The 22,646-nt window shown below is 37.4% G+C and overlaps 1 protein-coding gene across 8 annotated transcripts; it reads right to left on the reverse strand.

Annotated features, from left to right (window-relative positions):
• Positions 1-1,021: 1,021 nt before the first annotated feature.
• On the reverse strand, positions 1,022-20,714 carry LOC105040318 (serine/threonine-protein kinase PBL34). 8 transcript variants are annotated; one of them, XM_019849258.3, is made up of 8 exons: positions 20,373-20,714; positions 20,042-20,293; positions 7,238-7,578; positions 6,999-7,134; positions 3,446-3,582; positions 3,225-3,348; positions 1,904-2,078; positions 1,624-1,760 (listed from the first exon to the last, which is right to left on the reverse strand). In XM_019849258.3, exons 2-7 carry the CDS (start codon positions 20,229-20,231, stop codon positions 1,942-1,944), a joined length of 1,065 nt encoding a protein of 354 aa, XP_019704817.2. In that variant the 5' UTR covers positions 20,232-20,293; positions 20,373-20,714; the 3' UTR covers positions 1,624-1,760; positions 1,904-1,941. The 8 variants fall into 8 exon arrangements, with proteins under 8 accessions (XP_019704814.1, XP_010915103.1, XP_019704813.1 ...); XM_019849255.3 differs by lacking the exon at positions 1,904-2,078 and having other exon boundaries at positions 1,022-1,760; positions 20,042-20,256; positions 20,373-20,704; XM_010916801.4 differs by lacking the exon at positions 1,904-2,078 and having other exon boundaries at positions 1,022-1,760; positions 20,373-20,704.
• Positions 20,715-22,646: the final 1,932 nt, after the last annotated feature.

Consider the following 22,646-nt stretch of genomic DNA (forward strand, 5'->3'; position numbering starts at 1 on the left):
GTATAATGGGCTTATGGTGACAGGTGGCAAATGGAATTGTATAATTTATGTATCACCGAGCAGGGTCTCGACGAGCAGGAGAGGTTTTGACTTTCAAGGCAACAGGCTGCTTTACATCAAAAGCTGACTTGTTTCAATCTTCTCTGCAATTTGATACTGTTTCATAGGATGGACTAAAGGTTAAGATCCAATTTGTGAATTGAACCTTCCATACCATACCTGGTGTGCCATCAGGCAGTTTAAACATGTATCGAATGCATGTGCTTTGCTGGTTGAGGATTCCATGCAATTCTAGTTGAAGGATGACCGCAAAGGTAATTGGCCAATTTGTTCTGCTAGGCCACTCTGAAAATCATCTACCTGCATGTGGTAAAGAAGAGAAAAATTCACTGGTGTGCTGGTTGCTGGGTTTTGTTTTCAATCAAGGCGAAATTTCAATTCAATCTCATGAGCTTGAAATTCAGGTTGGCTTGCGCTTCTGAATGCTATGTGTGTTCTCGGCGCCTCTGTATACAACGACCTAGCTCCCGAATGGCTGCTCCTTTGGCATTCAAATGGTTTGCAGAGGAGGGGGGACGGTTCATTTTTTTCCCCACTAACGCATGCTTTGTCAAACACTCTTGCGTGGAAGCTTTTGCCCCCTAGAAGAGCTGCTAAATTGCAAAGCCGGAATTTGTGGTAGCAACCAGAGAGGTCTCCTATGTCACCGGATCTCTTCATGGATTAGGTTTGGAGCGATGGCATCCACTTAACCTTGCTGTGGGTTCTCGATAGCAAGTTCATATGATATTCATTATTTTCAACCCAGGCAGTCCTGTAGAATTCAAATAACTCGTTGATATAATTTTACAAAATTGCTCCCCTACTACGTTAAGTTTAATTTAATTACAAAAGAACGAAAATAGAACCCTTTTCTTCTCTTGGGAACTCCACTTTTTTGCTTCTTAACAAAAATCTGATAGCCCTGTCGAATATCTTTGCAATGAATCTAGCATATCAAAACAACTGACAATTACTTGAGTAAGACAAACAAGCATCAGTTATAATTATCCCTACTAGGTGTATATTCAGATAATTTAGAATCAACAGGGAATATCAGTCTTTCCTAAGCATCCTATATCCACAGGATGTCAATTAAACCTCACTGTTGAATGTCCCCCAGCACCAGCATCAACACAAGCTTGCAGACCTAATGCCCATCCTAGTTTTCGATACCTCTGAGGAGACGACAGATGGAAATGGATGAACTCATGGCTGTTCTGCATTGATCTTTGGTGATTGATTGTACGGAGAATCAATCGTGCTATTTGAAAGGCTCCTCATTGGTTGCTGCCCATTTTTAGAGAAGGAAATTTGTTTCTTCAAGCCATTTCGGCTACTTGAATTACTGCCAGTGGCAGCACCATGATCTCCTTGGATGGTTTGAAAGTAGTATGATGAACTGGCCATGTCTTTGAGGTTGAGTAGTGGTTTTAGGGCTTCCACCACTTCACTCATAAGTGGTCTGGCTTTGGGATCCCGACTGAGGCAGCGGTGTGCCACCTCAGCTGCCTTTTGTGCCCCTTTAACTGAGAAGTGACCTTGCAGGCGAGGATCTATAAGCCTGTAAAAGCGTCGCCTTTCCCCAAGATGGGGACGTGCCCATTCAACCAGGTTATGTTGGCCATTTGGTCGATTCTTATCCATAGACCTTCTCCCCGTTAGAATTTCGAGTAGGACAACCCCAAAGCTGTAAACATCGCTCTTTGATGTCAGATGTCCTTGTACAAAGAAGAAGAGACGTATCAGAAGCCAGAATATCACAGCAAACTCAAAAGCCAAAATACCAAACCACACCCAAACTGAATTGTAGCAGTCTAAAATGGGTAGGGTTAAGTATCTTTCATGCGAAAGAATGATTCACCTTCCTTCCCACGAATCCACCGATGGATCGCACAAACATCACATTGAGATCTGTGCAGGCTGATGAATGACAGAGTTTGAAGTGCTTTGAGAGCTGTGTGGGGCGCGATCCAACAAACGATGTTGCAATAGAAGATCAATCATTCTTTCGCATGAAAGATACAACCCAACCGCATCTAAAATGGATAAAATAAGAACCTGAAGGGATACAATTCATATCTGTGTTGTTTAATAAATATGGTGAAATATGAAAATTGATAATATCTGAATTGGCCTGTAGCAACATCTATGGATGCTTAGTTTACTATTTCAGAATTACATAATGAGAGCTACATTTGAAAGCATCATACTCATTTTCTCTATCAAGTTGTCTCCTTGTTATCTCCATGTTCTGTCCATTCTGGGCACCTGTTACTTTAATTCCCCATGGTAAAGAAGAATTAACAAAATACAGAGCTTCCTCTAGGGGTGTCATAGGGGTATGATTCAAGAAATGCACAAGGGATGTACCTACACCTGATGATTGGGTCAGCAAACATGAGAGGGAGTGGTGGGCATAACATATTTGCACTTTATAAATATAGAACTTTTAGACTAATTGCTAGGAAGATTTGAGATTGAATAAATGAAGAGTCCAAATATTAATACAGCACGTGGGGACAACTAGCATTTTGACAGACATCATAGGCAGACAAGGTTCATCGATGAACTTCTGTCGAAATCATTACAACTCAAGGTTTGCGTGTAAATATCTTCAGTAGCATTGCCAGCCTAGTAGAATAGCAATGACTGGCAAAACTATAGTCTAAAAGACTCTTGCAGTGCTTGTGCTCCTTCCAAAGATCCAACGAAGCAAACAACCGATGTCTCTGTTACACTATGGAATAATCAAAGGGCCAGCCATGATTGACAGGATGATGCTGATACTCATGAGGCTAGCAACAAGTAATTAAGATTATATTATAATAGATATTATATTTCTATAACCATATTTTCCTTCTGGATTTTGCTTTTGCTCTCATCATTTTAAAGAAAAGAACTAAGAAATAAATGTACCTTGCCAAGTCCTATTGCAGTTACCTTTCTTAAGTACTCATGCTCAACATATTCAGAATATTACAAAAGAACCAGATTCATCCATTCGAGGAATAGCAAGCTATAATTATTTATTGGCAAAAATATAGCAGAAAAAAATCTCATCACAATATTAGCAAAATATTTCTGTTATTTGGTCATCTTTTTTCGAAAATTCAGGACCAATGCCAAGTCCGTGTGCAGATTGTTTCAAAAATTCAGAAATAAAAGCATTGCAGTAAAGTTACCTGTCATTACATATTCTGGAGCTGCATAACCATATGTTCCCATCACTCTTGTGGACACATGAGTCTTATCTCCCTCAGGGCCATCTTTAGCAAGTCCAAAATCAGAAAGCTTGGCATTGTAATCCTGGAAAAGCATAGAGTCGGACAGGGAAGAAAGAGTGGGGAAAATAAGGGAGAAAATATATGTTTTTTTTTGTTTTCCAGGAAGTTCAGTTTCATACTGCATCAAGCAAAATATTAGACGTCTTAAAATCACGATATATAACTGGTCTTTCCGCTTCTTCATGAAGAAAGGCAAGACCCTTCGCAGCTCCAAGTGCAATTTTCAATCTAACAGACCACGGGAGTGGAAGAGATCCTGTTACACAATATAGATGTTAACCAAGCAGTTCAAGATAGTAAAAGACAGTACGATGCTCAAGCATTCAAATTTGAGAATACAAAAATTACATCTTTCAAGGTTGTTGATATATGTAAAGACCACAGCAGGGGCATAGCCACATTTGTCCCAAGGGGGTGGGCTGCGTGCGGCGGAAATTCTGTGAAACATAGTGCTATCCCTAAATCCCTAAATCAACTCATTAACACATGCCCTTGAAATAGAATCTGTTAGCTCATGCACCACAACCCCGCTCCTCTCAACAAATAAGAAAAGCAGTAGTAGCAATTGCTGAAAAGAGCCAACATAGTAACCAAAAAAATGGAAATATGCAAGGCCAGCCAGATGGACAATACTAGTTGGTTGATTTTATCACGATTTGACCAAAGCAAGCAGACCTAAGCGACGAGCTTATAGTTGTAGTCTTTCTTTTTAAGCGCAAGGGATGACGGAGACACTCGGACTTTATTAATCTATCTGCTATCAGTTGAATCTCAATCTCGTATCAACGGATTCTGAAAGAACTACTTGAAAAGGAGGAATCCCAACGTTGGGTCAGAGCTGGAGTTAAAAGAACAAGTCCCTCTTTAGCCTGTACGGACTCTTTCTCTTTTAGAGGGTGATTGTAGAGTGGAGAAATGGAAAAACCACATCCCGACCCAGCCCCAAATCCTTGTCTTGTGTCCGGTTCCTTAATTGATGCCATCCCCTAACTACCTTTTGTTAGGAAGCGAGAGCTAGCTCGAGCAGCCAGCCCATGCAAGGCATGGCTAACAAGTACAATAGAAGCAGAAAATCGTGGAAAAGAGTGGATAAATTTCTTAATTTAACATGCTATGAATAGCTATGTCAATCTTAGGAATTTTATATGCTATATTCCAATTATAATTTTCAGTTAAAGAGTTGCAGTACAAAATTGACATCCTCGAGCTCATGCCTAGTGTCTTTGCCAACACAGAGATAGTTCTCCAAATTTGATGTTTGAAGAACAGGGATGATTGCCATAATTATTACTGTGACAAAAGTTGTAAGATTGTGATTGTCTCCATTCACGAACAGCTATTTTAGTTCTACAAATCATGGTTGTGGACAGATAAAATTGTCAAGAAATCAGTATGTTCCCAGATAGACTCCTCATCCTTTTCATAACGGAAACAAAGAGTGAAGCAAACAGTATACAAGCAATGAAACTACATAACTAGGGATGCAATTGAGCCCAGCTTGATCAAGCCTGGTTCAAAATTAATCTTGAGCATGAACTCTAACATCAAGCTGGATTTGTTTATCACTATGTTGAGATTTTAAGCTCAATTTAAAACCAAACTGAACAGGAGCATAATTGATCAGCTTGATAATCCTAAGTTGAGCTGAAATCCATTCGACCTGGAACTAAATCTTGATACAAGCTTGATTTGAGCTTGTTTTAACATTTAACTGACTCAAAGAATAACAAAAAAAAAAAAATCAAAGGCTTGATCAAATGGTCCATTATGTATAATGTAATATATAATATCATTTAATAATATATCATATATGATATGCAAAATAATATATATTATATAATGGGCATCCCAATGGATGAGGCTCCCACCATCGTAGAGTTTGGGGAGGATCGATGTACAAAACCTTACCCCCATATGTGAGACGCTGTTTCCATGTTTCTAACTGTGATGCCCAGGTTACAATGGAGCAAACCTACTGCTGCGCTAAAGCCCAAACTCAAAATAATATAAATATTTATATATTATAACATGGTATACAATATAAGCATATTGGTGCCTTCTCAAGCCAAACCTAATCAAGCCGGGTCAATTTTGGGCTCGGCTTGAAATTAATTTAGAGCTTTTTTTGCTAATTCAAGCTTGGTTTGTTTAATTCCGAACTGGGCTTGAATCGAGCTTTCTCAAGCTGCTTAGTTTGTTTTACAGCCCTATATAGATAACTGGGTTAAATAAGCATCGTGCTATTCAACGTTAGCATCACCATTTACATGAGATTTTAATATCAACCTGAAGTCTAGTAACAATCATAAAAAGGTCTATCAGACATGCATGCCCCACATTCCAAAAAGGGTGCAATATTTTCAGACATTGAATGAGGTAACCAAAACTACAGAGAAAAATAATCCATAGGAAATAAAAAAGCCTTCCATGTGCATTTTCCAGTCATCTACATACTTGCATTTTCAGGTAGAAAATTTAGAAGGATAAAGCTTATATCATATCATCATCAAGAGTACGCAGTATGCAAAACTGCAGTATAGGATTTACTTCTCTACAAACAAATATCCTTAGTTTTAAGATACATTCTAATTAAACCACTACCTACTGCACACAGCCAGTCGTAACCAATTAAAGTAATCATCCAGGTCCTCCAGTGGAATATATTAACTGCCCAGAAAGATACGAGTGTTCTAAAGCATTTTTGTGTATCTATCATGCTGAGACTCCACAGCTAAGGACAAGTTCAGAACTCCAAAGAAAAAGTAAAAAATAATCAGTTTTGTCTCCAGTTGAAGATTTTGGGTTTAATTTATTTTTAAAGGGGAATTGGTAGTGGAAATTGGGTGCGGAGGAGAGTATCTTTATAATGAGACAAAAAGCAATTGAATGTAAGTGGAAGTATTTGATTTCTCGGAACAACTGAAGGAGGTTGGAAGGGGATATCAAAAAACAAATGTAAATCATTTGGATAATGCATGGAATTATAGCATTCAGCTCAGGGAGTTGTAACTGATCAAGTGTTTTATGATGATGCTGCTTCTGACAATTAAGATGTGAGACAAGTTATACTGTTTCTTAATAAAACAAAAGAATAGAGATCTGACAGCTCCCATATGTTAGCCAGCAGATCTTAAGCACCACCAGAGTCACATGCCAATAACAGCATCATGATGGAATTGCTTCTAAAGAGTTGGGTGCATCATAAGGTCCATTTTTTTCTGAAAAATTAAGGAACAAGAAAGAAATAACTGACTCAACTATATCAAAGTCTTTTCATCTAAAAGCAGTAAGCTTTGTTAATAATACTAGAAACTATAAAGCCTGACAAGAAAGGTAAACTGTATGTTATGCCCTTGGCCCTCTCATTGAAAATGTAACAAAAAGCAGCTAGATTTCTTGTGATCTTAAGGCTTGCAACTGAAAACTTTTGATTATTATGAAATCCAGACTATCTTATATGACTTAGACAAATAACTCTATTCCAGTTTAAAACAGCATCATAGTAGGTGTTAAAAGCAAGCGGAAACAAAGATAACAAACGTACTTGCTTCATTGGCAAAAATTTCTCAACTAACAGAACAACCACACAAAGAAACCAAAAGAGACTGCAAGCATAACATGGCAAGATACAAAAAGAATTGAAATAGATTCATGATATAGGCAGTTGCATACTTCTAAAAAGATGATTCTCCAAACTCCCACGAGGCATGAACTCATACACCAGCAACCTCTGATCTTCTTCTATGCAATAACCTACAAGTTTAACTAAATGCGGGTGCAGAAGTTCACCAAGAAAATTAACTTCAGCCTGCAAAAACATGAGTTCCGGTATGTGGAAGAACCTCTACACAAAAGGAAATTCTAGTAAATTATTTTGTGATGTCTCGAAATGGAAGGAGTAAGCGACATACAAGCCACTCTTTATGCCCTTGAAGACCATCATGATTAAGTGTTTTCACAGCAACAGTAAGTCCTGTACCAGGTTTTACAGGAGCGGTTCCATTCTCCTCAATCCAACCTTTGAAAACACAACCAAAGCCTCCTTCTCCAAGTAGACTCTCTGGTCTGAAGTTTCTTGTGGCTAACTTGAGCTCATGGAAAGTGAATTTTCGCAGCTGAGAAGCAACTTTGAGTTCGTCACCCATTTTAGGAGTAGATACACTACTTTCTGCATTACTAGTGGTTGTAGAACCGGAGACCAATGGAACAGCAGGTTGGTCCCCGCTAGCATCATTTGTGGATTTATTTTCTGCTGGTCCAAGCACAAAATAATGATTCTTAAATAGGCTGTCATTGTTACCAAAAAAAAATAAAGGGGCTGCTATCAATCAAAAGTTGCTGCTACTGTGAAAGTCAGAAAATGAGTTAATTATCAGGTAATATAAATAGAAATATCAAAACATGAGGTGTTAAAGAAGATCATGGCAGAGAATAGGCATGGATTGCTTAATGTCTATTCATTTGATGCAATTATTATTGATGGAAGAAATGACAAAAGGATACAGAGACCCATAGCTTTCTTCATGCATGATAATTTTTTATCCCAAAAGAGGAAATGGCAGTATAACTGTAGCAAGAAAACAAAGAAAACAGCACAGATCAACCAATACCTGAGAAGATATGAAAAACATAACAAAATGGAAAGAAATTAGATGATCAAATCAAAAAGACAGCTGTGACCAAACCTTATAGACATTAATACATGGATTTCGAAATGGATATTCACTACACAAGATTGAAGTTGGAAAACGATGACAAAAGAAGAGGCATGGGCATGGATATAGGCACTCAATGTAACACATTAATTATCAGTCATATTAAGTGTTCGGATTAAACACTTAGCTGATATAAGCAGAGTTGGAAATGTTGAGCAATTTGTCACGAGTAGATATGTTTAATAATAGAATGTCGAGCAAGGTTCGATGTCTCGGTATCAGATCATATATATATATACACCATCCTATTACAGTGTCAGTATGCGGTTAGGTATTGAGATAGCATACCAAGTGTCGGTACGGTATGAAATATCATACTGATATAGTACTTGTATGGTATGGTATGCCCCATAGCAGATAGTATGAGGCAGTACACAAGACCATAATGTCAAAAATGGCCATATGGTAAAAGGCATGCATGCGCTTGACCACATATTGTATGTCCAAGAACAAAACTTGCTACCATAAGGCAGGCATGTACTTGAACAACTATTTTATGTTTTCATTAATTACATTAACTATTTTCATTTGTTGTGTGTGTATATCCTTAAATGCAACATTTTTTATATTTAACATCCCAATTAAAATTAATTGACAGAAATAAGCTGTGGCGATACCTCTTATCTTCTTTTTATATATCATGTTATTTATTACTTACCAGGCAGTATGAATTATGAAGATAATGAAATCCTATAAAAAAAAACATGTAAAATTATCCATTTAACATATCTGTTCATCATATCATCCGATACTTACATATCTTAACTGACACTCAAGGAAGACATCAACATATCTCGTACAAACAAAAGAAAATTTTAAGAAGAAACTTAAAGCCTTCTACTTTTCAAATTCAGGAAATGAACTGGGATCAATGTTTAAACAGCTAAAAGCCAAAGATTTTTAGAATCTCAAAAAGGAACAAGTTATGTGAATATTCCTGAATGAATATAAGTATAGGAAATAGTAAATCTATGGTCCATGTAGGCCTCTGAAATGCTTGGTAAAATAAAACTGTCATTTTTTATTTTTGACTAAGCTATATCTCTCAATTTGAGAAGAATGCGATACGATAGAAGGCAAAATTGATGTAGAAGTTGACATATAGTTTCTACCTAGTTTTGGAAACTTTTGTAGTATTTTTTTCTATTTTGGAAAAACTCAGCCCTGACCAAGTAGGAGAGGAATCCAACCTGAATTAGGGGACAAATCTCACTATATAAATAGAGGCTTTATAGCATAGATTTGTACACATATTGATGGAAAGAAAGTAAAGTGGGTTTTACCATGCTTTCTACCCAACTTCTTTATAGTTTATCGTCTTCTTGAATTTTGTAAGAGATTTGAGTCAAGCAAGTTGAAGAGATTTTTTTTCTTCTCCCCCATCAAATTATTTGAAAAACTAAGAAGCGTAAAGAATGTGAGAGTCCACTACTACAAAGTTAACCTATAGGAGCGCCTTTTTATCGATAATCAAACACACTCATTGCTAAAAAAACATTTTAAGATGTGGCCATTGGCAACCCTAGAAAATTGATTGGATATTAAGTATCTAACAAACAATATCAAGATGTAACAGGTCTCTTCTTTTAAAACCCCAATCCACTACATATTAGACTTGGATACCTAATCGATTCCATCTTGTCATCAATTGCCTAACCTGTAAGAAATTCCATTGACATTCACCTCAATCACCTAAGAGTCTTGGGTGCCTAATCAATTTCCATCCACTCTCTTCTCCTCATCTTTCTTTAGCCCAGATACCACCATTCATAGACAACATCCATCGAGCTCAATTGAAAGAGAAGCTGCCAAACAGATCTGTGCGTTCCATGGCGTGCATCCCTCCCAAAGAGAGAAATGTTGCTCGGATTGGATGGCTTGCCACAAGATGCTGGATTCTATGGCTAGAGCACGACAGAAGAATCTTCGACTTCGCCACCTGCACCCCTAAGCCAGTGGCAAGGCATACAGCCTCGAAGAAAAGAAAAACGGCTAAAGTTAGAGAGGCCCCAGCTCTCAGATTCCCCCGCTTAAAATACCCCTCGAAGTGACCCACTTCTAATTAAATGTTATAATCATTTAGGTGCAAAAAACATGGCTCCTATGCACATGTCAAAAGACATGGCTCCCAGGAATGTATGTGCCTCTCATACAAGGAAATAACTCAATGTGCAAGATGTTGGTTGTACCCCACATCAAGGGCACAACTAGAATTTCTACATTGATGGGACAGTCTTTTGAGACTTTCTAATATACATTTTACCTTATCCTAATAATTATAAATAAAGTTTAATTAAAAATAAAGATTTTTCTAATTTGCATAGTTTATCATTAATTTTGTATAATGTATATAAAGTATTTATCACATGGTTGCTCAAAAAATAGAAAGTTTCCATCCTAAAATAAGAAAGCATGAGGAGAGAGGGCAATTTAGCACTGTCAAGTGTCAACCTAGTAGGCATTGTTACTTATTGAGACAACTAATAGAAGTATGCATCACCTTCTTATGGATATGCATAATTTATTTCTAAATTAGAGATGTACAAGTTTCTTTTTAAATTGGACTTATCAGTTCTTAAAAAGCAGCAATAAGCCAAATCTAATTTTCAAAAAGATGTATGCTGTTATATTTCTATAAGGCATTGAAGACATGCTTCACAATGGAAAGATGAAAGAATATCATATGGTGAAAATCTGAGAATTTCCAGAGGTTTATTATTAGGAAGGGATGGAAAAGGTCATATAAGAGAAACACAATTAATGAGCATGGAATTCCGCAACACGGGATCACAAGCATGCCAAATTATTGTCATAACTCATAAGCATGGGCAAAGCAGCTATGCAAATGGCACTCCATGAACCATGAAAGGTGAGCAATCAGCTATTGCCAGTGAGCGACCTACGTAGGAGATAGAGAAAGAAAGTTTGAGGCATAATTCAGATTTGATGGATTTGGATATTATTATATATTTTTTAAGAAGAGGTTTTTAATATTGTAACAGCCAATTTGTTACCATCATAGAATTATAAGGCAAAGCTCTAAGGTTGTTGGATTGTGAGGTGGGGGGAACGGGTGCGGGTCGCAATTTCAGGATGGGAGTGGGACTTATGGGAGGGAAAGTGGGGCTTCCCAAGTTGGGAGGATGGTGGCAGCCAAGGACTAGGTTCATCGGAGTGCGGTGCAATTGTGCAAAACAACAATCTTGAGAAGGGAAGGCATTGGACAAGGGGGCCCGGCAACCACAAGCTTCATAAGAGTTTTTATGTACATTAAGGTTGCAACAACCACCTAGCAAACTTCATCTCCAACCCTAACCAAGAGCCTCAAGCTATTTTTGGAGTGGTATATTCAAAGGTGTGAGGCAAGGCATATCTCAAACAATCCTATTGAAACAATGACTGAAATCTCAGCTTATATCTGAATAAATTATTAATTGATCGCCAAGATTGCCAGCATCTTACTTTATGAGCCTTGTAAGCACAAGGGGCATAACCAAATGTTATATTTTCCCTTCCTATTATTTCTAAAAACCAGCATTGCATTTTTCCTTCTCCATATTCTTTTGTTGGGGGGGGGGAAGAGAGAGAGAGAGAGAGGTGGCAAGTGTGCCTTTACTACCTCAATTCTGGTTTAGGCAGCCTAACCATTAGAATGGTGTCAAATAGGCCTCCTAGCCTCAAGAAGAAGACAAATGGCTTGGGAACATCGAGCAGGAATTGAACCTTGAAAAAGCCCATGTCTCGGGCCTATCCATGCCTTGGTGATAGGAGAATGAAAGTGCAACTTCTATACCTTGTGTGAATGTGTGGCTTTTAAACTTAACCTTTTTATGATTAATACACCTCAAGTACATAGCATTCGCGAGGTCATTAGGAATTTTAACTTACTAAAATACAAGGAAAAGAAACTTTTGGACTTCATGAAGCTACAAGGGCCAAATCCACAAATCTTCATACTTTCACAACCACCCTTTGATACGAGGGCTTATGATTCTGGAAACTAGCTGTAGGACTTGTATTTTTCATTCATGTACTCGATGGTTGACTCATTTAATTTCTCAACTTGTTTTACATTTTGAAATTTTTGAAGAAAATGGAAAGAATTTTACAACCCAAAATCCCATCCACAATTCTATCTGATTTGATGCTCTTTATGATTTACAACTCCATCCCGATCTAGACAATATTGGTTTCTAGATTGTCTTCACTCCTTATCCACAGTCCCTGGCAGTAATCAAGCTCCTTTGGTTGATACTCCAATTTCAATCTAAGCATCATTTTTTATATTAAGATCAGCATTTCACTCTAAGCAATTCTTCCTATGAACAAGTTTTTGAATCTAACAGAAGCTCTGACATGGCTACGTGACATGAAAATTGGACCCTGACCTAATCCTGAACAAACATGAACCATGGGTTCTTTGGGTTCAACATGGGTCACCGAGGTGAAAACCTAAAGCAATTAATATGTGCCCAACTTAAGCAAACACTAAAATGGAATAGACTAGATCTGGCCAAATTCTTGGACAGAATCTTTTGGATCAAGAATCGGTCACACCAAACCCCTGTCCAACAAGACCTGCTTCGACCCAGATCCACAGTCAGCTCAAATTTAATAGCTATCTAATCATGAACAATACATGATTTATGGTCCTTTAATTCATTTAGTGTTTTAGTTTAAGGGTCAAGAAACACATGGCCATGTACCACAAAAATGTCATTAACTCAAATTTTCTATAATTGGACTCTCTTAAAAATTAAGCTTACTCTTCAATCAATGGAATTGTCGTCTCAATTTAGATGCAGATTCTTTAAAGACAATGCTAATAAGCTTCCAGTCACTTCTTCAATCAATGTAAAGACACCTCTTGGGATAATGAAATGGACAATAATGATCATCTCGAACTTCTCAATGACTTTTCATCCATATATCTTTGTCCTCAAAAGGTGGTAATTGACATTATTCTTAAAAAAGGTCATTGCAGATGCCACAGTAGTTTTGGGTCTGAATCACCATGTCCTGACCTGTGGCACCTAGCATGGCGTCCTAGCTCACGGCGAGCAATACGGCAGACATAAAACAATTTTGAAGTGGATTTCTTTATTTTTTTTTTAAGAATATGTATAATAAGAAAGCACCATGACTTCCTCTACCCCACTCCTCACAATCAATCCTCTATTTTTAACATTTTACTTTCTTAAATAATCATATAATGTTTTAAGTTGCGACACCGTAGGAACGCAATTAATTAATTTGATGTAGTGATTGACATGTAATATAGATAGCAATTGGTCGTACATATTATTACTCATTGAATCTTAAACCAAACGCATGAATTCATGGGAGACATTGTTCATTGGATGACTCATAATGTAAAATACTAATATCTTTTTAGCAACCAACCTTGCACTCATCTCCTTGGCCATTTGTTGCATGCCATGGAACCCCTCGACCGCTACATGTCCACCAAATGCTTTTAAAACACTGGGTACTTCCAAGAAGCCTCCCTAGAAAGACTCATCATATTGTTAGCACATCCTTTTTGAATCTTGATATACATTTCCTACAAACCATGCTTGACTAAAATAATATTATAGTTTCTGTATGACACAATGGTCATGAGAGGAGCTTCCTGCGGACACAATATGCTTCATATAATAGGCACTTTGTCAAATAGTTTAATAGCCATTAAAACATCTGATGACTTCTTGTATTGTCATACACATGACATCACATAAACCAAAGAAGTTTCACAATGCCCATCAAATGGCTCAACTGTAGCATGCCTCACCTTTCCAAAAGAAAAGGTGCTGACAACAACCCTTTGTAGATTACTTCAAACCATTCAATTCCCAAAATAAACTAAACTAGGAAGATGAGATCAAGGTTTTAAATACTAGTGGGATGTCAAGGCACCAGACCATCCCTAGTATCAAGACAAGACACCAACCTAAGTGTAGGGATGGGACAAGTCAAGAATGAATTGGAACAAAACAGGCATTCATAGTCCCGAGTGGCAGGATGTAGGGGCATCCATTCCACGGAAAAACTAGCATGGTTCCGTCGCACGATATTTAAAACCTTGGATGAGTTAACTAAATTAGAAAGCCTTATTCCTCCCTAATTTGTACTTAGAAATCTGCATGTTTGTCTAGCAATGCACTAAGCATATGACAAGAGAAATAACTCGTCCCAAATTAGTAAACCTACGGAAATTTCATTCACCTAAATATAAATATGTTAATCAGCATTCTCATAGGCATTACCAACGAATCTAGATGGTCCAACCTAAAGCAACTAGCAAATCCACAATTTAGGTATCTATTGCATTCATACATCCCAATCATTGCAATCATGCAAACAGGTGCCTATGCGGCTACCTAGGCACATAACAGCCATCTCATACTTGGGCAAGCACCTTCATGTATGTCCTTACGATTTATTGCACCATTAACAAGTGATGACATAAGGGTAACCATTTTAAGTTAGTCCACATGTTTATGCTTAAACATTTAAATTTCAAGATGTTAAAATTATTTTATTAAGAAAACATATTCATAAAATTCCTTGGCAGTTTAACTAAATGCCTGGGATCATGGTATGTTGAACCACGCTGAACTGATCGATTAGAGCGTACCGAACCGGACCGGCCACTGATCGACACGATTCTGCCAATTAAATCAGTTCACTCCATTAAAACTTGCTCTCTCCCCTCCCTGGCTGGATTAATAGGCCCCATTGCCCCCTTCATGATGTTTCACCTCCCTCAACGTTTGGGATCCCCCTCCAGCGCTCGAGACTGCTAGAAGCACACATCCACTGATGCTTGTCTCTCTCCGACGTCATTGGTAAGAAACCCATCCTCCTCCTCTCTCTCCCCCTTTCTCCCTCCCTCCCTTCCTCTCTCTCACTCTCAACCCCAACACTACGACGAGTGAGGGCTCAAAAGCAGGGAAGAGCCATTTTTATTATTTTTCAATATCAACCCTTAGCTCTTTTCAATTTCATTTTATTTTATTTTCGAATTTTGAACTGAAGTTGGCACCCTTGCCAACTTCAATTTCAAATTTGAAAATGAAAAAAGAAGTCCGAAATGGATCGAAATGGCATAGTACGGTACGAAAACATACCATGCCATCAGGCCAACTGGTACAGATGCAAGTACCTATTAAGGCTGCAAATGGGGTGGATTGACCTTTGACCCAATCCGACCTGACCCACTTAGACCTGACCCAAACCATTTTAAAAGACCGTGAAGCCATGTCAGATTCTAAAATTGGACCCGTTCTATTTTTTGGGTTGGATCTGGGTTTTATTAAATTTAGACCCGATCCGGTCTGAACCCAATATAGGACCCGAATATATTTGATAAGCTCATGGATGGCTACCCTTTTTTACTTAGTTTAGGAACATATAATCCAATCCTCTCTCCCCTTTCTGTCATCAGTATCCTTATTATTGTTGTTATTGTTATCTATATTTTTCTGTTTATCACTGCACCATACTAATAGTAATTATTGTTATTAGCATTATTATTTTTGTTGTTTATGTTATAGAAAATGGAAAATGAAATTTAAAGAGCTTTCTCAATCTTACTATTGCTAATGATATGATACTCAACAATATTCTTTAATCATCAATTCTTGAGTTTATCTATGACAAATAGGATCTTCCCTGTAGGCTAACATTAGTTTATTAGCCAACATCATCAATTTGCAGTTGAGCCAAGCATCTCTATTTCCTCTCAACTAAGTCATTATATTGATGCAACTTGGTTTGTTTTCGTGCTGGAGCCATGTAAATGAGACATCATATATCATGTTTATATTGTGGTATTGGGTCACATGGCCGATTTTAGTCTCCACATTATGAGTGCCAATCAAAGTAACAATTCGGCCATAAAGTTGGCGCCAGGAAGTTCTTTGTGTAAGGTGGCCAGCCGTCAGACTTATGCTCTTTGAAACAGGCATTGGAATCATTGCTTTAGCCTTTTAAGAACAAAAAGATCGGATTTAGATGTACTCCTTACTGTTTTTTATATCTTGGAAGTGGTGAAGTTTTTTTTTTTTTTTTTGAAAGTGGGAAGTGGCCTAAATCAAGGCCTGTGTACACTTCAAGCATTAATTGAAGCTCTGGTTGCATCCTGGACATGGGTGAAGGATATTCTCAACTTATTTATGAAATAAATGGTTGTTGTCAACAACTATTTCTATGTTGATCCAAATCCAATCCAGATCCGAATTGGACCCACATTTCATAGACTAGAGTCAGGTTATAAATGGACCCAACCGGACCAAAATGATCTGTTGGGTCAAGAAATTTGATCATAGACCCAACTCGACCCAACCCGATCTTCTTATGGGCTGGATTTGGGTCTAATATCTGACCCGATCAACGAACCAGATCAGATCAGGGTCACTCATATGATCCAATCCGACCCGATCCATTTACACCCCTAGTACCTATACAATGTACCTTGCTTGGGATCGAATCTCACCTTCATTAAGTTTTTTTTATGGGTGGTGTTAGGGGGGTTTGGGGAAGGGCTACCCCCAATTATGCAGCCCATTGTCAACAAACCATGTCTATAAAAAAAAAAAAAAAAGGCGATTCCCAAACTATAGAAAATTCACTCAAATAGTTATAATAGCAATGTCGCTTCTCAAATAATGAAATTTCTATTAACTAAACACATACTCATGCTCATGTAAATTTATCTAAAAGTAAGTAAATAAATATATATGGCATAGCATTTGTATAAAATCTAGTGAATAATTAGATTATCTTAAATCAAAATACTTGCATTGCTACTTACATATTTTCCATAGGCCATAATCAACGTTATTGTCCACAATCCAAGTGCACAGTCCATTGGTTTGATGTTCACAGCAATAAACTAATCATATCTCACCTACTAAATTTACTAGATGAGCATGTATATAGGCAAATTTTGCCCAAAAAATTCAGACTCAATTATAAACCCCAGTTTGTTACACTTATTTTCTTGACTTGTAAGTATCATGTTGTATATGTCCATGCATGTGAGCAGAATATGCATGGACGTGGATATAGGAATCAGATGCACACAAGACATCTAGATGTTTGGCTAGATAAGAAGGAAGACAAAAAGCTATGGGGATACATAGGATAAATTATAATTTTAACTAAATTTTACATATTTCTACCTTTAATATTAGTTGTTTAATATCAAAAATAAATATTAAGGTGCTGTTTGGTATATCATCGGTGATGTAATCACTGGAGTGATGTGATCAATGAGATGATATGAACACTGGGGTGATGTGCAATTACTAAGATGATATATAATCACCGTGTTTGGTATATCACTAGAAATAAAACTTCACTGTGTTAGGTATATCACCAAATAGTGATAATGATAACGTATAACGATATGTAATCACCGTGTTTGGTATATCACTGAAAATAAAACTTCACTGTGTTTGGTATATCATCAAATAGTGATAATGATAATATATAAAATACCATAAATAACCTTATACATTAGTACATAATAATTACTCTACAACTTGATTAAACATTCTTCATTTATAACTCCTCACAAAAATATGTAGCAGTAGTAATAATAATATTATTTATCTATTTATTTATTTATTATTATGGATATTTATTTTGATGAACCTATTAAAATGATATTACGATAATATTATATATAATTAGACTTGACTAGGCTCAACCAATTTTGACCATCAATATCAGGGCTGCCCATTAAGAATGATTTAGTCCATCAAAATAAATTAAAAAAAAAAAGCATGAAAGATTTAGCATGATCCATCCATGTGAATTAACCATATCTATCTATAGAAATAAAATAGATATCTAATAAATAAATAAAAGATATCCATATCATTTAACTAAACCTGCTAATAAAAATAAAAAATACATCTAGTAGATAGGCATCTATAAAAAAAGATGTGGAGGATTTTTATTTTCTTCCCAATTTACTGACTAAAGATATTTTTGTCCCAAAATAATTTCAGCACATCACCAGTACCCGGTGATGTGCTATCACCTGAGGTATGTGTAGTGATAGCATCACTGTATTGTGCAGTGATGCTATCACAGAATTTATCACTGGATCCTTCATCATCGAATGGAATTTTGCAATACCAAATAAGGTGATCACATCACCTAACTCACATCACTGGGGTGATGTGAAATATCATCCCCTACCAAACAGTACCTCAGAAGATATTGTATGTTAAAGTCTTCCGACACATGTTTCTCATTCAAACTTTCCAATTAACTTAAAAGATATAAGAAAATTAATATTTGAAAAGTTAGTTCAATAGCTAAATGCTTAACCCATCACTGAAATGAATAAACACTCACTTCTACATGAAAATGGGGGTCAAACACAATTTTGGAAGCACTCAGCTCTCTACTTATCTTTCCACATGGAAATTATATAATTTCATAAATATCCAAGTGTCTAATAATTATCCAGCTTTGACATGTATCCAACATGGATTTATTAGAGCTGAGCACAAATGTCTAGGTAACACAGCTTATAAGAAATATATCATGTTGACTAGGTATGGGCAAGGCACAAGGACCTATGCCATGACCCACCTTTACATGTACTTTCCAGTATTTATTGGTTTACATCACATGCACAGCCACACATGCTTGTTGACATAAATCAACATTGGTATGATATGAAACAACACTAATTCTTTTTTGTCATTGCACATGATTGAGCACATAACCTATACATCATGACACAGCATAATATGGTGTTCTATCAACTATGCCAGCATATGACTAGCAATGCTGCAGCACATGGTACTTAATCCTTCTTCTGATGTCTGCTTTCCACTTTGACATGAATAATTAACATTGACAGCCATGTTCTTTAAGTCACTGGTATCTAAGAGAGAGGCATATTTCGTTCTTGCAGAGCCGATTCCCCTACATAAGCAAACGAAAAGGCTGAGATCAAGGTAAGAAGAAAACCACTAACTTCTCCTTCATTGATGAAGGGTAAAGCAGGTTACCATGAGGTAAAAAGAAACCACTAACTTCTCCTTAATTGATGGGCTAAAGTGGGTTATTATGATTTTTCTCCATGATACTCATCACTCAAATTTCTTCATTCTCATAAGCCCCTGTTAAAGGGGCATCCAATTGCCCTCCATCCTAATTCCCGTTCATCCTTTCTATACCACCCATTTAGAACTTGCACATTTTCTATACTGCATTTTGAGGAAAGAAAAAAAAGGAACCAAAGAGGGAACAAACAAAGATGAAAAATCCCAATCCCGTCTTAAGTTTCCTAAAACAAAAAAATTTGCCATCTCTCCCAATGCCAACATTCCTATGGCTCCTTTTTCTATTGAAGAAAGAAATCTCCAATACCCGATACTTGTACTTTTTATTAGAGAGATAGAGAGAGGGAAGAAGACCTGCTAACACTATAATTACCCAAGTTGAAACACTTGGAAATGCATCATCCAAGACTCAAACATTGAACATCTGGTTGTTAAGTAAAGGGATGTAACTACTGGGGCAAGCCCCAATTCGCCAGTATTCAATACCTCTTCAAACTAAACCTATCGGACTAGCATGATTTTATGCTTCTTTCACTTTATGTTGGTGATAATTCAACAAAAGAATGTCCAGAACATTGGGATTTAAGTATTTTTGTTTAAAACAAAGTATCGAGAAATCTGGTCAGGCGATACCACAATATCCCCAAGTAAACAGTAATATAAAACTTGCCACGTACAGTATCTTTTATCTGAACAATCTTATTTGCTAAATTAAAACAAGTGCCTATAGGGAAACAAACTTAGCAGCAAGCACTTCTCCCTACATAATTTTGCATAGATCGTAAAGCAATTCCAATAATAATAACCAAGAACAGCAAAATTTCCTAGAAAATGAAAATTTCAAAATGCTAATAAGTCGTAAATTCAAGAAAAGCATCGATCAAACAGTCTGCATTTCAGAGCAAGTTACCACAAAGAGTGCTGGCGCCGCTAACAGACGTATCCACTTTCGATCTCGAGATGAAGCACCCAGTCAAACGAAGCTTAACCCACCTCCATCTCGTCCTGCACTTCTCCTTCTCGTTCTTGCCGTTTGTTCCGTCCGATTTCCCATCATTCTCCCGGGACACCACTTCATCCGCCTCAGGCCCCAATCCCATCTCTTCCGAGATCAACAGCAAAACCCTCCAAACAAAAAACCCTCGGGATTCCGACCGAATGACTGGAACTAGTAACCCTAAAATAAAATAATCGAATCCAACAAGATAATCCGATAACGAGATCTTGAAACCACCCCGTACCTCAGAATTTTCCTCTTGGAGCCTCCGGAACCCTAGCTGACTCTCGCACGCCTACCGCACGAAACCTAGAAGCCGACCTGCTCCTGGCGAGAAGAACAGGCTCCGGTCGCCAGCGATCAGAGCGCCGCCCGAAGGAAGCCGGTGGGGGCTGGGAGGTGCGGAGAAGGGCTCCGGAAGCCGTCCCAGCTCCCGGAAGTCGCCCGCATTGGAAGGGCTTGGGGGGAGAGGGAGGGTTTAGAGAGAGAACGAGAGAACAAGAGAAGTGAGGGCGATGGCTTTTGCAGTGGAACAAAGAGGGACGAGACAGGGGGAGTATAGAAGGCTGAGGGGTGGTAAAGAGCGGGCAGTTCGGGCAGTAGGGAAAAAGATACAGGGGCAGGTGACAAGCGGCGAAGCGGGGCAGGGCGGGCAGTGGGAATATCGAGCCAAGAACGAGGCAGGGAGTGGAAGGCCAAATCTTCCACCCGTTCGCGTAAAGAAATTATACAGAAAAAGATCTGCTGTTGGTCCTTTTTTTTAAGACATCGATGCCGCCCGATTATCGCGTCAAGCTCACGCGTCGAGTTTGTTTCCGAATGACGATAAACGAACGGTCTGGATGGTCTTATGTGGACGGTGCGGACGGCGGATTGGAGGACCGGATGTAGCATTGTTCTATGCGCCGTGGTTGCGGGTCCTTGTTCCCCACATTCCTTTGTCTTTTCTCTCACATTATTTATGGCCCATTTCTCTGAGGCCATGTCTCTTTCCCGCTGCCTCTCTGTCCCGACCTGCTAAATTGAACTCGAAAGCGCGTGTTATCGCACGTATATATTTATTTATATACTTATGTGCATTATTTAGAGGGTATTAATTGATAGGTAGGATGTGCGCTGGAATTACGGGCAATCTATTCAAGAAAAATTAAATTCCAGCCTTTCATTTACAGGTTGTTTGACAATTAGGACATCTTTTTTCCAATGTGCATGACCGCAGGCTAAAACTTAAATTGCACGAGCACAATGTATGATAATTAAATATTCTATAGCAAACCCAGCTGATTATTTACCCAAAAAAGGAGCCCAATTGATCATCAAAATGGCCAGCAAAATGATTGTCAAGAATTAATATTCTTTAACCTTTTTCCATACCATTCGCATTAACATCTTGTAATCTTTAAAAGAGGGGAGCTATGTATTTATATTTATATGCTCAGTTTCAGGGTGCCTTGGTTCGAGGGCATTGATTGATAGGTAGGATACGATTGGATTGCAAGCAACCAAAAAATTAAATCCCGGTCGTTAATTTACAGGTCGTTGGATAATTAGGACACTTTTCTTCCTGTCATGGTCCTAAGCTAAAACTTAAATTGCACAAATGCAATATATGATGATAACAATGGCAACAAATCGGTCATCAGTTGAATTGACCAATACCAGTATTCATCTCATTATTAAAAATTTTATATCCATATATGTTCTATACCCACCTCTAGTCGAGTCAAATAAAATGTGCGGATCAGATCGAGTAGATTAGAGGGACCAGACCGAATTGGATCAATTTGAATAAAAAACTTATCATATAAATATTATGAAATAATTATAATTTTAAAAAAAAGATTTAGATTTAATTATATTGGGTTGGATTCAAAATGGGGCGACGAGATCTATCTAAGAAGAGATTAGTGTCTAATTAGCTATTTAATGAGGTGATAGCTTACCAAGACGATGATCAATAAGTGATCCGAAAAGATGATTTTTCACAATAAATGAAAGCCTGATGGAGTAATGTCGTGTAGAGGTGGAAGACTCGTAGGCAAAATTTTTCCAACAAAAATGAAAGATCATGTGAGAACTCAAGTAAAGAAATAGATTTTTCATTTGCATCTTTCAAGACAAGTCAAAAAAAAAAAAAATTCAAACTCTCTAAATAAGAATATAAGGAATTACATTTTTATAGAGTATCTTAACTGAATTTCATATACATATCATTATTTATACTTAATCTAAATCCGTTTCAGATATTCTTTTTAGAATCCATACCCACTATGGGTTCTAAGCTAATCGAATAAAATCTACTCTACTAAGATTGGGTTGTATTTAGTATCCGAAAGATCAGCTAAAATTATCATCCCTATAAAATGGTCAAACATTATGTGACAAGCCCAACTGATTATTTATTCAAAAAAATAAGTCTAGCCAATTATTGAAATGGCTAGCAACACAAGTGCCATGAATTAATTTTCCACAACCTCTGTATGTGGCTCACATTAACATCTTGTAACCTCATGTACAA

Source organism: Elaeis guineensis, chromosome 3, assembly GCF_000442705.2.
Source record: "Elaeis guineensis isolate ETL-2024a chromosome 3, EG11, whole genome shotgun sequence".
NCBI classification, from domain to species: domain Eukaryota; kingdom Viridiplantae; phylum Streptophyta; class Magnoliopsida; order Arecales; family Arecaceae; genus Elaeis; species Elaeis guineensis.

Coding starts and splice junctions, on each gene's coding strand:
- LOC105040318 (XM_019849255.3), bottom strand. CDS start 20,231: ATGGGATTGGGGCCTGAGGCGGATGAAGTGGTGTCCCGGGAGAATGAT. Junction 7,579..20,041: donor CGGCGCCAGCACTCTTTGTG/GTAACTTGCTCT, acceptor TGCTTGGACCAG/CAGAAAATAAATCCACAAAT. Junction 3,349..3,445: donor CTAATATTTTGCTTGATGCA/GTATGAAACTGA, acceptor ATGCTTTTCCAG/GATTACAATGCCAAGCTTTC.